A 12,389-nucleotide genomic window follows, 5' to 3' on the forward strand; every position below is an offset into this window, starting at 1 on the left:
ACTGTGACAACCTATGACTGCGACAAATTTCTATTGTGACTGCCACTACTTGCAACTGTGACTATATTTACCTGTGCCTATTTTCAGCAGATGTTGGGGGGCGGGTGTTGAAATAAAATCCAACCAACCTGTTTGCATACTGATTCTCAAAAGAGCACATTAGTATTATCTCTCGAACGGTTGAGGGTATTAAGCAGAATCTTTCAGGGCACGTTGAACAGACCATGGAGGGCAAATGGCCTCCATTGTCCTTTTTAAATGCCCCATTCAACACTTATGCAAAATTTTGAAAGACCGCTTTATTCAAAATAGTTAAAAGGTCTAATAAATATAAGTCTTGGCATGTCAAGCCCTCCAGCCTCCCCGGGAAGGGTTGTATATATTGCATTTTGCCCATTGTTTATTACTTTATATGCATGATCTATTATTGGGAGCTAGGTGAAACGTCATGGAATATTGAGGAGTATGTTAAGCTAAATGAAAAAAAAAACACTATTTGTATCCATATTATCAATGGGTATATTTGCAGTATTTTAGAAGTAGCTAAGGATATAAACTCGAAACTTTCAGGGCAATTATTGCTACTGCTGTTATGACTGCAACTATGCCTATTTGTGACTACGACCATTTGCGATTGCGGCAATGACTATTTGCGACTACTTACAAGTGTGTCTACTTGCAAGTTCGACTACGACTACTTGCTACGGTTACTCATGACTACGACTAATTGTAACTTTGGCTGTGAATGCACTTATCTGCTAACATGACTATTTGCGACTTCAAACATTTGCGACTATAACTACTTGTGACAGCGAATACTAGCAATGGCGACTATTTGTGACTGCGGCTACGATTGAGGCTAGCAGAGATTGCGACTGTGACTTTTTGCGATTACGATTGCTTGCGATTGGGACTGTGACAACTTGTGACCGTGTCTGCTTGCGACTGTGACTACTTAAGACTGTGAATGCCTGTGGCTACGACTACTTGTGACTGCGGCAACTCATGACTGCGAATTGAACTTGACTGTTACTGTGGCTACTTGCAGCAGTGACTACTACTGTTTTTAGTGCTACTACTACTCCGATTGTGTCTGTGACTGCAAATACAACTGTCTGCTATTACAGCTAAGACTATTGAATTAAATCTAAAGAATTATACTGCAATACCAGATGAATAGTTAAAATTATTAAGTTTCATTTTTATTATATCTCTTTGTAAAGTCAATGATACTTCTTTCATCTGTATTGTGGAATTCACGAATTTTAATTTGTGGTAATGATGGTATTATATTTCCCCACACTTTCTTTACTGCGGGTCCTAAAAATTCTTTGCCACGATCGGTTTAAAATTTCTGAAAAGGTAAAAGAGAAAAGAGTTTATTCAAATGCTACCTCACTTGCTTTCTTTGACCTTAAAAAAAGTATTTAAAAAACGGCTAAATATTAAAATCACAGTTAATAAGCATTCATAAAGTTTATTCAAGTTTGATAAATCTCCTTCGTACACTAGGATATATGCTTGAGCTATTTCCCTTGGGGAATTAGAAATATTCCTTCTAAAATACTTAGGTGATTTCTAAAACTTTACTCAATGTTTAACTTTCTTCATTTTCCAAAAATTCATTTGCTTTTTTGAATGAAACACGAACCTTCTTAATTTTTTGTGAAGTATAGTGCTATAAGCTATGCTTCAGGTTTTTGTGCATGAAGAAATTTAGAGGTGCATTTTTCTCGGGATTTTGAGTGATACTAGAAGGTATTGTCCATAGACTTGTTCAAGGAAAAACAAATCCTTTAACTTAATATATTATCGATTATATATATTTTTTTTTATCTAACTCAGAGGTAGTTCATTCTCAATGAGAAAATTTACACCAAATCCGTCCACAGCATAAATGGTTTTTCTGCTTGACACTGAATCGCTTAAAAAGTCAAATAATCTCTACAAAACTCCTTGAATTTTTATGGCATCACCTTTTGGGTCATAAGTCACGTCTTTCATACGTATAACATATAAAAAGACATTTTCTTCTGGAGTTTAAAAACTTTTGCTGAAGTGGGTGGTTCACTTAGGGTGATTTTTTAACAATTTCCACTTTTATTGGTCTTTTTTAATTGCTTACTCTTGAGATGGCTGCATGGAAAAAATTAATTTTTGATTGGCTCAAACAAAGTTGAAACATTAAAACGTAAAACATAACACGTAAACATAAAACATACGTAAACATAAAAAACAAACGTTAGAAGTATAATTTAAAAAGCGGAAAACGAAGAAGAAACGCTGCTTCTATCATATGGAAGAAAGAGACTTTGTTTTTAGATGTCCCAGGGGCAATGTCGATACCTCATCATTTATAACATATATTTTATTTCCAATACCGAATACATCATGTACGGTTTCCATCATGTAAAGTTTAAAATCTATCGACCGGATCGTATTAGTTTTGCCCTTTATACCCTTTCCCTAAGAATAGCATCTTTAGATTTATCATGTGTAAGATCTTTTTTAATCGAATATGTCCCAACCCTCATTGTTGGTCTTTTAAGCCCCATACTTGGAGTCGGAATGCAACAAAATTTATGGTCCTTAAATCAACACCTCTGTAAAAAACTCACCAACTAGTTCATTTAAGTCTTTGAAGATATTTTTTCTTTTGACTATTCCCTAATTGGGGATATACATTAGAATCCCTTATACATTAGGTTTAAAAAATACATGATTGGGTGTATTTGAGGGAAGTTTAAGTACTCGACTGAATTTTGCGTCTGTGCTCTTACTAACAATGCATCTGTATCCATATAGTTGAGCTTTAAGTGCCTTTCTCCATTGGGGGAGGAATACAATTTCACTAAATGGTCCCAGAAAAAGTAATTATAATTATTTTTGAATTGAAACAATTCTCGCTTCAGCTGCAATATATTTTTCAAGGAACTTATTCTTATTTAAGATTATTAAGATCTTATTAAGAAGATATGAATTCTGAATTTGCACCTATCACTAAAACCATTGAAAAACACATGTCAATAAAAGTGTCATGGAGGAATGATACTAATAGGAGGCATAGTGTGCAATTTTTTGATACACAAAATTTCCTACCGAAATCCTTAGAAAGTCTAGTGGAAATGCGAAAATCCCTTAAATTCTCCCAATACAAAAATTTCCTTCAGAAGGAAAGGAAGCTACAGTGATGACAGTGCTCATATATGGCTCTGATACACGGACGCTCCGACAAACGGATGAAGATTTGATAGACGTTTTCCAGAGACATTGCCCGGCTGACTCTGGGTGCCCGGCTGACTGGCCGTGTTTCAAGCAGTAGGGTGTACGAAAAATGTGGTGCAAACCCATTTTCTAGGGCTATAATGAGAGAAAGATTGAGATGGCTAGGACGCGTTCCGTGGAAGAAGGATGACAGATTGCCGAAGATTGTGTTTTTCGGCCAACCATCTAGGGCTAAACGGAAAGCAGGTCGGCCTCCTCTGGGGTGGGAGGGTGTCATAAAAAAAGATTTAAAGGAAATGGGAACTTCCGGGGAGGGTGTAAAGAGGGATGTTTTTAATAAGTTGAGATGGAACAGGAGAGTCCTTAGCTATGTTGGCCTCAGGTGGCTTCGTGCTGCGGTGAGTTCTTAGTAGTAGTAGCAGTAGTAGTAGGCCTACCCGCAATGAGGTCTTCCCTTATTCGGATTTAGAAAGTTTTGAAACGTTTTAGGGAATATATATTACCTGAAAACTGGTATTTTATAATAATTTGATTCAAAAAAAAAAATTCTGTTGAGGATTATGATTTTGCAAAGATAGTTTGGAAGAAATTTCCAAAATTCCTAGAATTTTACAACATTAGAAAATAAATGAATAAATCGTTTCATTTTGTCTCTGATGTGGTTACTTTAGTAGATGTATTTATGGAATTTAGTGCACAACCCTCGATTTGTATAAACTTGAACCAAACTGTTAAATAAGCACCCATCCCTCGCATTTGACATAATGCTAAAAATAATGCTACCTAGCTAGTTGAATTAACCACAGATCAAGAAATATATCTTTTCATAGAAAGGGCTATTAATAGGGTTCAGTTTTCCACAATGAAAAAATGCGTAAAATGTGAACCAAAAAATACAGGAAATCTGACTTATGGGATTTGTCTAGATCCGGTACATTTTACGCATAATGTAAGTCAACATTTTGAAAGCAAATGGGGGAATATAGGTTCTTAGACCCTTCAGAACTCCCTTATTGTTAATTACATTGATAGGGGTATTTTGTGGAAGTCAGTGAGGCTTTGTGAAAATCTCTCTATTATTAAAATTTGTCCCTCCCAGTCTCCAGAGAAAAAATTTGATTCGAAGATTTATCGCCCAATTACCAAAACGTGTCAAGAAGAAAAAGTGCATTGTACAGCCGCTGAAAAGCTGGTTCCTTCTTTGAACTGTAAGAAAAAAATTATTTTACATCATGTAAATTTGAAATGGATTTTCAACTATGATCTTAGAAAAGACAATATTCTCTGGGTTGTCTGCTTTAAGTAAGTTTCGTATGTCCAATCGTATATTGAGCGTTTTATGAAAAAAAGAGCCGAAACAACTTCAAAACTAAAAGTGAAATTTTCAAACTTTTTAACAGTACTATCATTAGCAATTCAGTTGAACAAGAAAGGAAAGAATGAGATGTGACATTGTAACAAATTTAAGTCAATTATTACAGATGACAAAATATTTGAAATTCCGATTTTTCAACATAGTTTTCAAGAACATGGTCTCGATTATTGGGTAAATAAGATAAGTTTTTAATTGTTTTAAAAAGTAGAATTGTGGCAAAGAGTCAAACTATAGCGTAAAGAGCGAGGGACTGCGGAGGGGACAACCCATTTCATATACGGAGTAATTTCTGTTCGTTTTAAGTTTTAATGTCGCTCCTTACTTTCAGTTTAAAAAACTAGTTTTTTTTATTTAATTTCTGAACGTTTTTGAATTAATGCATGTTTGATTTTGGCTCTCCGCACATAAATTATTGAAATGAAATTAGTATATTAATTTTTTTTGGCTACATGGCTTTCTCTTAGTTTTGATCAGACGATTTTGAGAAATAAGGGGTGGGGAAGGAGGCCTAGCTGCCCTCCAATTTTTCGGTTACTTAAAAAGGCTACTAGAACTTTTAATTTTCAACGAACGTTTTTATTAGTTAAAAATATACGTAACTTAAGCATTAACTTACGTAACAAACTTTTATATTCTTATATTTTTATTATGTGTACGAGGGGGTTTGTACCCTCGTTAATACCTCGCTCTTTACACTAAATCGTAAGTTTTGTCCCAATTCTTTAAGAATGACCCCTGAATCAAAAAGGCCGTAGAATAAATAGTTGAAATTACTAAAAATATTTTAGCATAAAGAGCGAGGTATTTATCTCCTCCTAAATACCTCGCTCTTTATGCTAAAGTATTTTTAGAACCCCTCATATGCGTAATAATCTCTGTTCGTTTTAAATTTCAATGCTATTCCTTACTTTCATTTGAAAAAAAACGTTTTCATGTTTATTTTTTCATTGTTTTTTTTTTTATAGTAATGCTAGAAAATCCTGCGCCCTTTTCATTGAATTTTTTCATTGAATTCCCCCATGACATATTCCTCAAAGGAAAGATCCTCCCACAAAGCCCTCTCCCATCAACCCCACCCCCCAAACCAAAAAATCCCCATGAAAACGTCTGTACACTTCCCAATAACCATTACTATATGTAAACACTGGTCAAAGTTTGTAACTTGCAGCCCCTCTCCCAGGGATTGTGGGGGAGTTAGTCATTCCCAAAGACATAGTTATTATGGTTTTCGACTATGCGGAACAAAATGGCTATCTTAAAATTTTAATCTGTTGACTTTTGGAAAAAAATTAGCGTGGGAGGGGGCCTATTTGCCCTCCATTTTTTATCACTTAAAAAGGGCACTAGAACTTTTCATTTCCGTAAGAATGAGCCCTCTTGCGACACTCTAAGACCACCTGGTCGATACGATGACCCCTGGGGAAAAGAAAAAGAAACAACAAACAAACAAATAAACACGCACCTTTGATTTGTCTTCTGGCAAAAAATATGAAATTCCACATTTTTTTAGATAGGAGCTTGAAATTTTTGCTATAGAGTTCTCTGATATGCCGAATGCAATAGTGTGATTTTCGTTAAGATTCTATGACTTTTAGGGGATGTTTCCCCCTTTTTTCCAAAATAGGGCAAATTTTCTCAGGCTCGTAACTTTTGATGACAAAGACTAAATTAATTGAAACTTATATATTTAGAATCAGCGTAAAAATTCGATTCTTTTGACGTATCTTTTAGCATCAAAATTCCGTTTTTTAGAGTTCCGTTTACTATTGAGCCGGGTCGCCCCTTACTACAGTTCTTTACCACGAACTGTTTGAAAAGAAAATAATTCGGTATTTCGGAGCTTCTGACATTATTACTCCTTTGCGGAAGTTAGGCTCAAAATTGAAACAGGATCTTTTTCAGGATTTTTCTGGGCCCCTTCCACCTCTTAGTTCGTTTATTTTCCCGTTAGTTTTCACCTGTTTTCGCTTTATAGTTGTGTTATCTCTTAGCAGTTCTTTCGTTAGTTGAGTTATGGTTGTGGTATATATGTTTATCGCTCGTATAGTTGTGTTATTTTCAAATTATTCTCCATAATAGAGAGGCTCCGAACATTAAGCTCTTAATTTGACGTTTTTTTCTAACGTGACCAGATTCGTCCTGCGCCCTTTTCATTGAATTTTTTTCCCCCATGGCATATTTCTCCAAGGAAAGATCCTCCCACATAGCCCCCTCCCTCAACCCTACCCCCAAAACCAAAAAAATCCCCATGAAAACGTCTGTACACTTCCCAATAACCATTATTATATGTAAACACTGGTTGAAGTTTGTAACTTGCAGCCCCTCCCCCAGGGACTGTGGGGGAGTAAGTCATCCCCAAATACATAGTTATTATGATTTTAGACTATGCTGAACAAAATGGCTATCTCAAAATTTTGATCCGTTGACTTTGGGAAAAAAATGAGCGTGGGAGGGGGCCTAGATGCCCTCCAATTTTTTTGGTCACTTAAAAAGGGCACTAGAACTTTTCATTTCCGTTAGAATGAGCCCTCTTGCGACATTCTAGGACCACTTGGTCGATACGATGACCCCTGGGAAAAAAAAAACAAAAAAACAAACAAATAAACACGCACCCGTGATTTGTCTTCTGGCAAAAAATGCAAAATTCCACATTTTTGTAGATACGAGCTTGAAACTTCTACAGTAGGGTTCTCTGATTCGCTGAATCTGATGGTGTCATTTTCGTTAAGATCCTACGACGTTTAGGGGGTGTTTCCCCCTATTTTCCTAAATAAGGCAAATTTTCTCAGGCTCGTAACTTTTGATGGCTAAGACTAAACTTGATGAAACTTATATATTTAAAATCATCATTAAAATGCGATTCTTTTGATGTAGCTATTGATATCAAAATTCAATTTTTTTAGAGTTTTGGTTACTATTGAGCCGGATCGCTCCCTACTACAGTTCGTTACCACGAACTGTTTGACATCATATATTTCCCTAAAACAGGCCAGTTGTAAGACAATGCCTTTATTTAAAACTGTATGTTGTTTTTTTTTACCAATTTAACAACATATTATTCTTCTTGTCCGTCTCTATATGTGTCTTTGTCTGTCCTTTTGTAAGTCTTTCTGTGTGTCTATGTGTTTTTTCTGTCTCTCTGTGTTTGTGTGTTCGTCTGTGTGTGTATTTGTCTGATTGTTCGTGCGTCATGTGTCTTTTTTTCTCTCTGAGCGTGTGTTTGTACATCTGTTTTAGTATCTTCTTGTCTGTGTGTCCATGTGTCCGTGTGTCTTTTTGTCCATCTGTCTGTGTGTCTATATGTATTTTGTGTCTGTCTGTGTGTCTATTTGTCTTTTATCCATCTCTCTGTGTGTCTATGTGTCTTTTTCTGTCTGTCTGTACGTCTTTTTGTATGTCTGTCTGCGTGTCTGTGTGTCTTTTCTGTCGGTCTGTGTGTCCATGGGTCTTTTTATGCGTCTGTCTGTGTACCTTTTTTGCTACCTCTGTCTGTGTTTATGTTTGACATTTTTCTGTCTGTGTTTCTATTTGTCTTTTTGCGGGTCTTGAAGTACTTCAAGTACTTCAAAGAGCAATTTAACTGCTTTTCAGCAGTAGAAAACCGATTAACAGAAGTTGAAAAATCAGTGACGGATTCAAATAAGGAAATATCTGAATTAAAGCTGCGAGTTTCTGCCGTAGAAGATGAAGCGTCACTTCTGAAGCTTCAAATTTCGGTTTTGGCTAGTGAAAACTAGCCAAAACCGAAATTTGAATTTGAGTAATTTTAATTTGAAATCCATGATCCGAGTTATTACACTTGATCTTCTGGGGAGATTAATATTCCATTAATTGTTTCGACCCGGTTGACGTTTTCTATGCTTCATAGGGGGATTAGAAGTTGGAATAATCTTGATCAGAGTCTCAAAAATTATAGTGATATTTCTTTTTTCAAGAGTGAAATAAAAGAAATCATTTTTAATAAGTATGAATTTTAGTTCTTTTGTTTATTAGTTTTTTTTGGTGGGGGGGGGGTGTAAATGTAAATAAATAAGTCAGTAGTGTGTTCTGGCCTCTAGGGGTATGATTTAATTAGTATTGTCGAATTTGTTTGTTGGAAGGCTTGTGGTGCCGATTAGGTCGTATTATTGGCTTTATAAATAATTTTTTTCTTTGTCCTGTATTATCTTCTAATTTGTTTTTGCCACCCCCTTGGACAAGTTTTTACTTCTCGGGGTGGCTGCTATTACTGTTTTGTATTGGTGAAATAATAAATGTTTTCTCTCTAAAAAAAAGGGGAGTACTGGCCGCTTAAAGTCATGGCATTGTTTCACCAAAACCATGAATGATTACACAATACCAGATGCTCTACAGACCAGATGTAATGGAAGTACTGGCGACTTAAAAGTCATTGTGGGAGCCATGGGGTACTGGCCGCTTAAAGTCATTGAGGGAGCCCGGGGGTACTGGCCACTTAAACGTATTATCAAGTTACTACTATTATCTGAAAAAAGAATTTAACGGTAAATATTTTTTGACAAACATTTATTGGTACCGAGAAGCTTTAAAAGATAAGAACTGTAAGGGACGCCGAAGCCTCCGTCAGGGAGTCCTTAATTGTCTGTGCCAGTTTATACAATTGGCCGGTGCCGATAACAGAATCTTATGTAAATTTCTGATTGGCTGAAATTAGCGCTAATTAAATCTTGGTATTAGTAAAATATCATTGTGATTGGACCTTAAGTGCTACCATTTAAAATTTAAAATTTGCACACTGAACCTGTGTCCCCAAAATTTGTGCTCTTAAAATCCCTTAGTGTAAAAAAAAACACTTAAAAAAAAACATGGAGCCCCTGATTCCATGATTCTAATATACAGAACTGAATGAAGAATTGTCTCCTGAATATATTTAATCTTGTTTTTTTTTTTCATTTGTTTGCATGGCTCACGGGAATGATGTCCAGCTTCGTTTTTTATAAATTTCCCTATTTTCTTCGAAACACAAACTAGGAATCATTGAAAAGGAGCACATAATTGTTTGGTTAAAATATTTTAACCTTGAACCTATCTATTTTCTCCAAAAGAAAATATATTCTTGTTGCTTCATTTGCTTGCGCAGCCACCGGAGATGCTAGGAAAAGGTCGATAGTTCTCATCTGATGTGTGAGAGAGAACCCTAACTTGGAATGAATTTTCTTATATATTATTTTCTAATTCTTGCAGAATTTTGCCGTGCCGGTTTACCAAGAACAAAAAGCAAAGTATTGCACATTGGAGCGACATTTCCTATAAGTGGAAAAGAAGGATGGCAAGGAGGTCAAGTAAGTTTGTCTGTTTCTATCAAACATTTCTGTATTGCTACGAATAAACCGTCGCAGTATAATTTTCAATTTTGAAGTAGAGGCTTTTTTATATTTTGAAAACAACAGGAAAATCAAGTTTTGAGAAGCAAATCTGAAAGATGATTCAGGACTAACGAGATTTTACCCAGGATTTTACAGTTTGGGAATTACTCAAATATTTCAACTTAATCAGTGTTTTTTCTGAATTTTTAATGTTAAAAGTAATTTTTTTTTTGTTTCAAAGCTGAGACTAAGATTTAAACAAGAGCACTATTATTTTTTGAAAGGAAATCAAATTGCATCAATCAAATTTGTATGACATTTTACATGTAAATAAGTCAGTAACTCAATTTACCTGAGAAATATGACTCGAACATGTATAGCTTATAAATAAGGATATCAATTCCCATGCCAAACTACCAAGCCTTACCTTAATACACTTAGCTTGTGCAGTAGCAGTTGTAGCAGCATTAATAGCGATATGCGCATAGCATTTGATTTCTTCAACATTTCCTTCAATAGACGCCGAAATTTTCAGCTTAATACATACCATCAACCATTCCTAAACCATTCCTGATGTGTTTGCTTGATAACCTGTGTGGGCATAGTGAGTTTTGATCTAGTTCCAAACAGTTTTATATGTCCCAAATTTTTCGATTTAATATACTTAGTTTTAATAGCGGTAGTAGTAATAGTAGCTGTAGAATTAATTTTAGTAGTCCAGGTTTTAGTGGCAGTAGTAGTAATAGTAGTAACAGTAGCAATAGTATGAGTAGAAGCAGTAGTATTAGGATGCAAATGTTTTTGTTGGTTAATCCAACATCCCCCACATTGAGCCCTGTTTGTTTCAACTTCACCCACCTAACTGTTCCTAAGATATTGCTGTTACATCCTTTTGACAAGCTGCATACAGAGGGCATATTCTGATCGATTTAATTTACCCGCCTCAAAATTTCACCTTCATGCCCTTAGGCATAGTCATAATAGTAGTTACAGTAGTAGTATTGATATTACTAATAATAATATTGAATAGCGGTTGTAATACTAGCAGCAGTAGTATTAAACATAGTATAACATATCCCTCTCATCAAGTCCTGAAAGTTTCAATTTAAGACAATTAGCCATTGCTATGACATTGCTGATATGACCTTTTGATAAAATATATGCTCATATACTTCTTGAAATTTTCGTCTCATTGCTCTTAGCCCTACAAATAGTTGAAATAGAAATAGTAGCAACAGAAATAAATGTAGCAGTAACAGTAACAGCAGTAGCAGTAACAGTAGTAGCAGTAACAGCAGTAACTGACCTGAATACCCTTCATCTTCTTGGAAAGTAAAGTTCAAGCATGCGTTGTCAATAGCATATTACTATGTCTGTTTTATTGTGGTTTATTGTATATTTTTATTGTAGTCTGTTTTAGTGAACTATTATAAAGTTCTCAATAGCATATACTATATCTAAACAATGAACACACTGATTAATTTACAGCCCTTTTCCTGAGGACTGTGGGGAGGTTGACATCCCCAATACTGGACCTTTCAACAATGTTGAACAAAACAGCTCTCTTAAAATTTCGATACAATATGTTTTAGCGAATGATAGACTTGGGGGAGGGGGTGCTGACGTTCCTCCATTCACTTTTGACTCTTAAAAAGGGCACTAAAGCTTCTGACTTTCAATCAAATGAACTCCATCCGATCCAAGTTCATACAACTACTTGAACTAAAATCAAGTTAGTTGTGGATATCAAGCCATGGCTAACTGAAGAAAAAGCCAAGGACTGTGGGAAGGTTGTCATATCCAAATGCTGAACAAAATAGCTCGCTTGAAATTTCCTTCAGATATGTTTTAGGGAATGATAGGCTTAGAGGGGGACTGAAGTCCCTCCCTTACCTTTTGACTCTTAAAAAGGGCACTATAAAACTGCCGGCTTCCAATCAAATGAACTCCATCCGATCCAGAATTCATACAACTACCCGTTCCATAAGAACCTTATACGTCCTGGGTGTAATTTATAACCCTTGCCCATGACCTCTGGGGGATTGTGTCCACCCTAAAGACATTGTTATATGATTTTTAGACTATTGGTAACAAAATGGCTATCCCACAATTTCAATTGAATGTGTTTTGGCAAAAAAAGATGATGTCAGGGAGGGGCGCTTTTAAAGGGGAACTAGAACTATACATTTCAAATCAAATGAGTCTCTTTTAAAGTTCTCACGACCTCCCCCCCCCCCAATATAAACTTTATATTCCACTGGGGCATAACTTACAACCCTTAGCCAAGACTCTGGGAGATTCTGTTCACCCCAAAAGCCTTAGTATATGATCTTTGGACTATTTTTGAACAAATATCTATTTCAAAATTTTTATCGGAATTATTGTGGAAAATAAAACGTGGGGGGTGCTGCCCCAAATCACTTTGACTCATAAAAAGGGAACTAGAGCATCTGATTTCCAGTCAA

The 12,389-nt window shown here is 35.6% G+C and overlaps 1 protein-coding gene across 2 annotated transcripts in view; it reads left to right on the forward strand.

The window, feature by feature from the left end:
• Positions 1–12,389, forward strand: part of LOC136036246 (gamma-aminobutyric acid type B receptor subunit 1-like) — a 194,719-nt gene that overhangs the window by 84,182 nt on the left and 98,148 nt on the right. Inside the window, exon 2 of one of the 2 annotated variants that reach the window (XM_065718359.1) lies at positions 9,803–9,900. In XM_065718359.1, the coding sequence (XP_065574431.1) occupies positions 9,803–9,900 (98 nt within the window). Of the gene's footprint in view, positions 1–9,741; positions 9,901–12,389 lie in introns of those variants that run through there. The other variant, XM_065718358.1, reaches the window with a different exon arrangement.

The sequence above is a fragment of the Artemia franciscana genome, chromosome 15, assembly GCF_032884065.1.
Source record: "Artemia franciscana chromosome 15, ASM3288406v1, whole genome shotgun sequence".
In the NCBI taxonomy this organism is placed as follows: Eukaryota; Metazoa; Arthropoda; class Branchiopoda; order Anostraca; family Artemiidae; genus Artemia; species Artemia franciscana.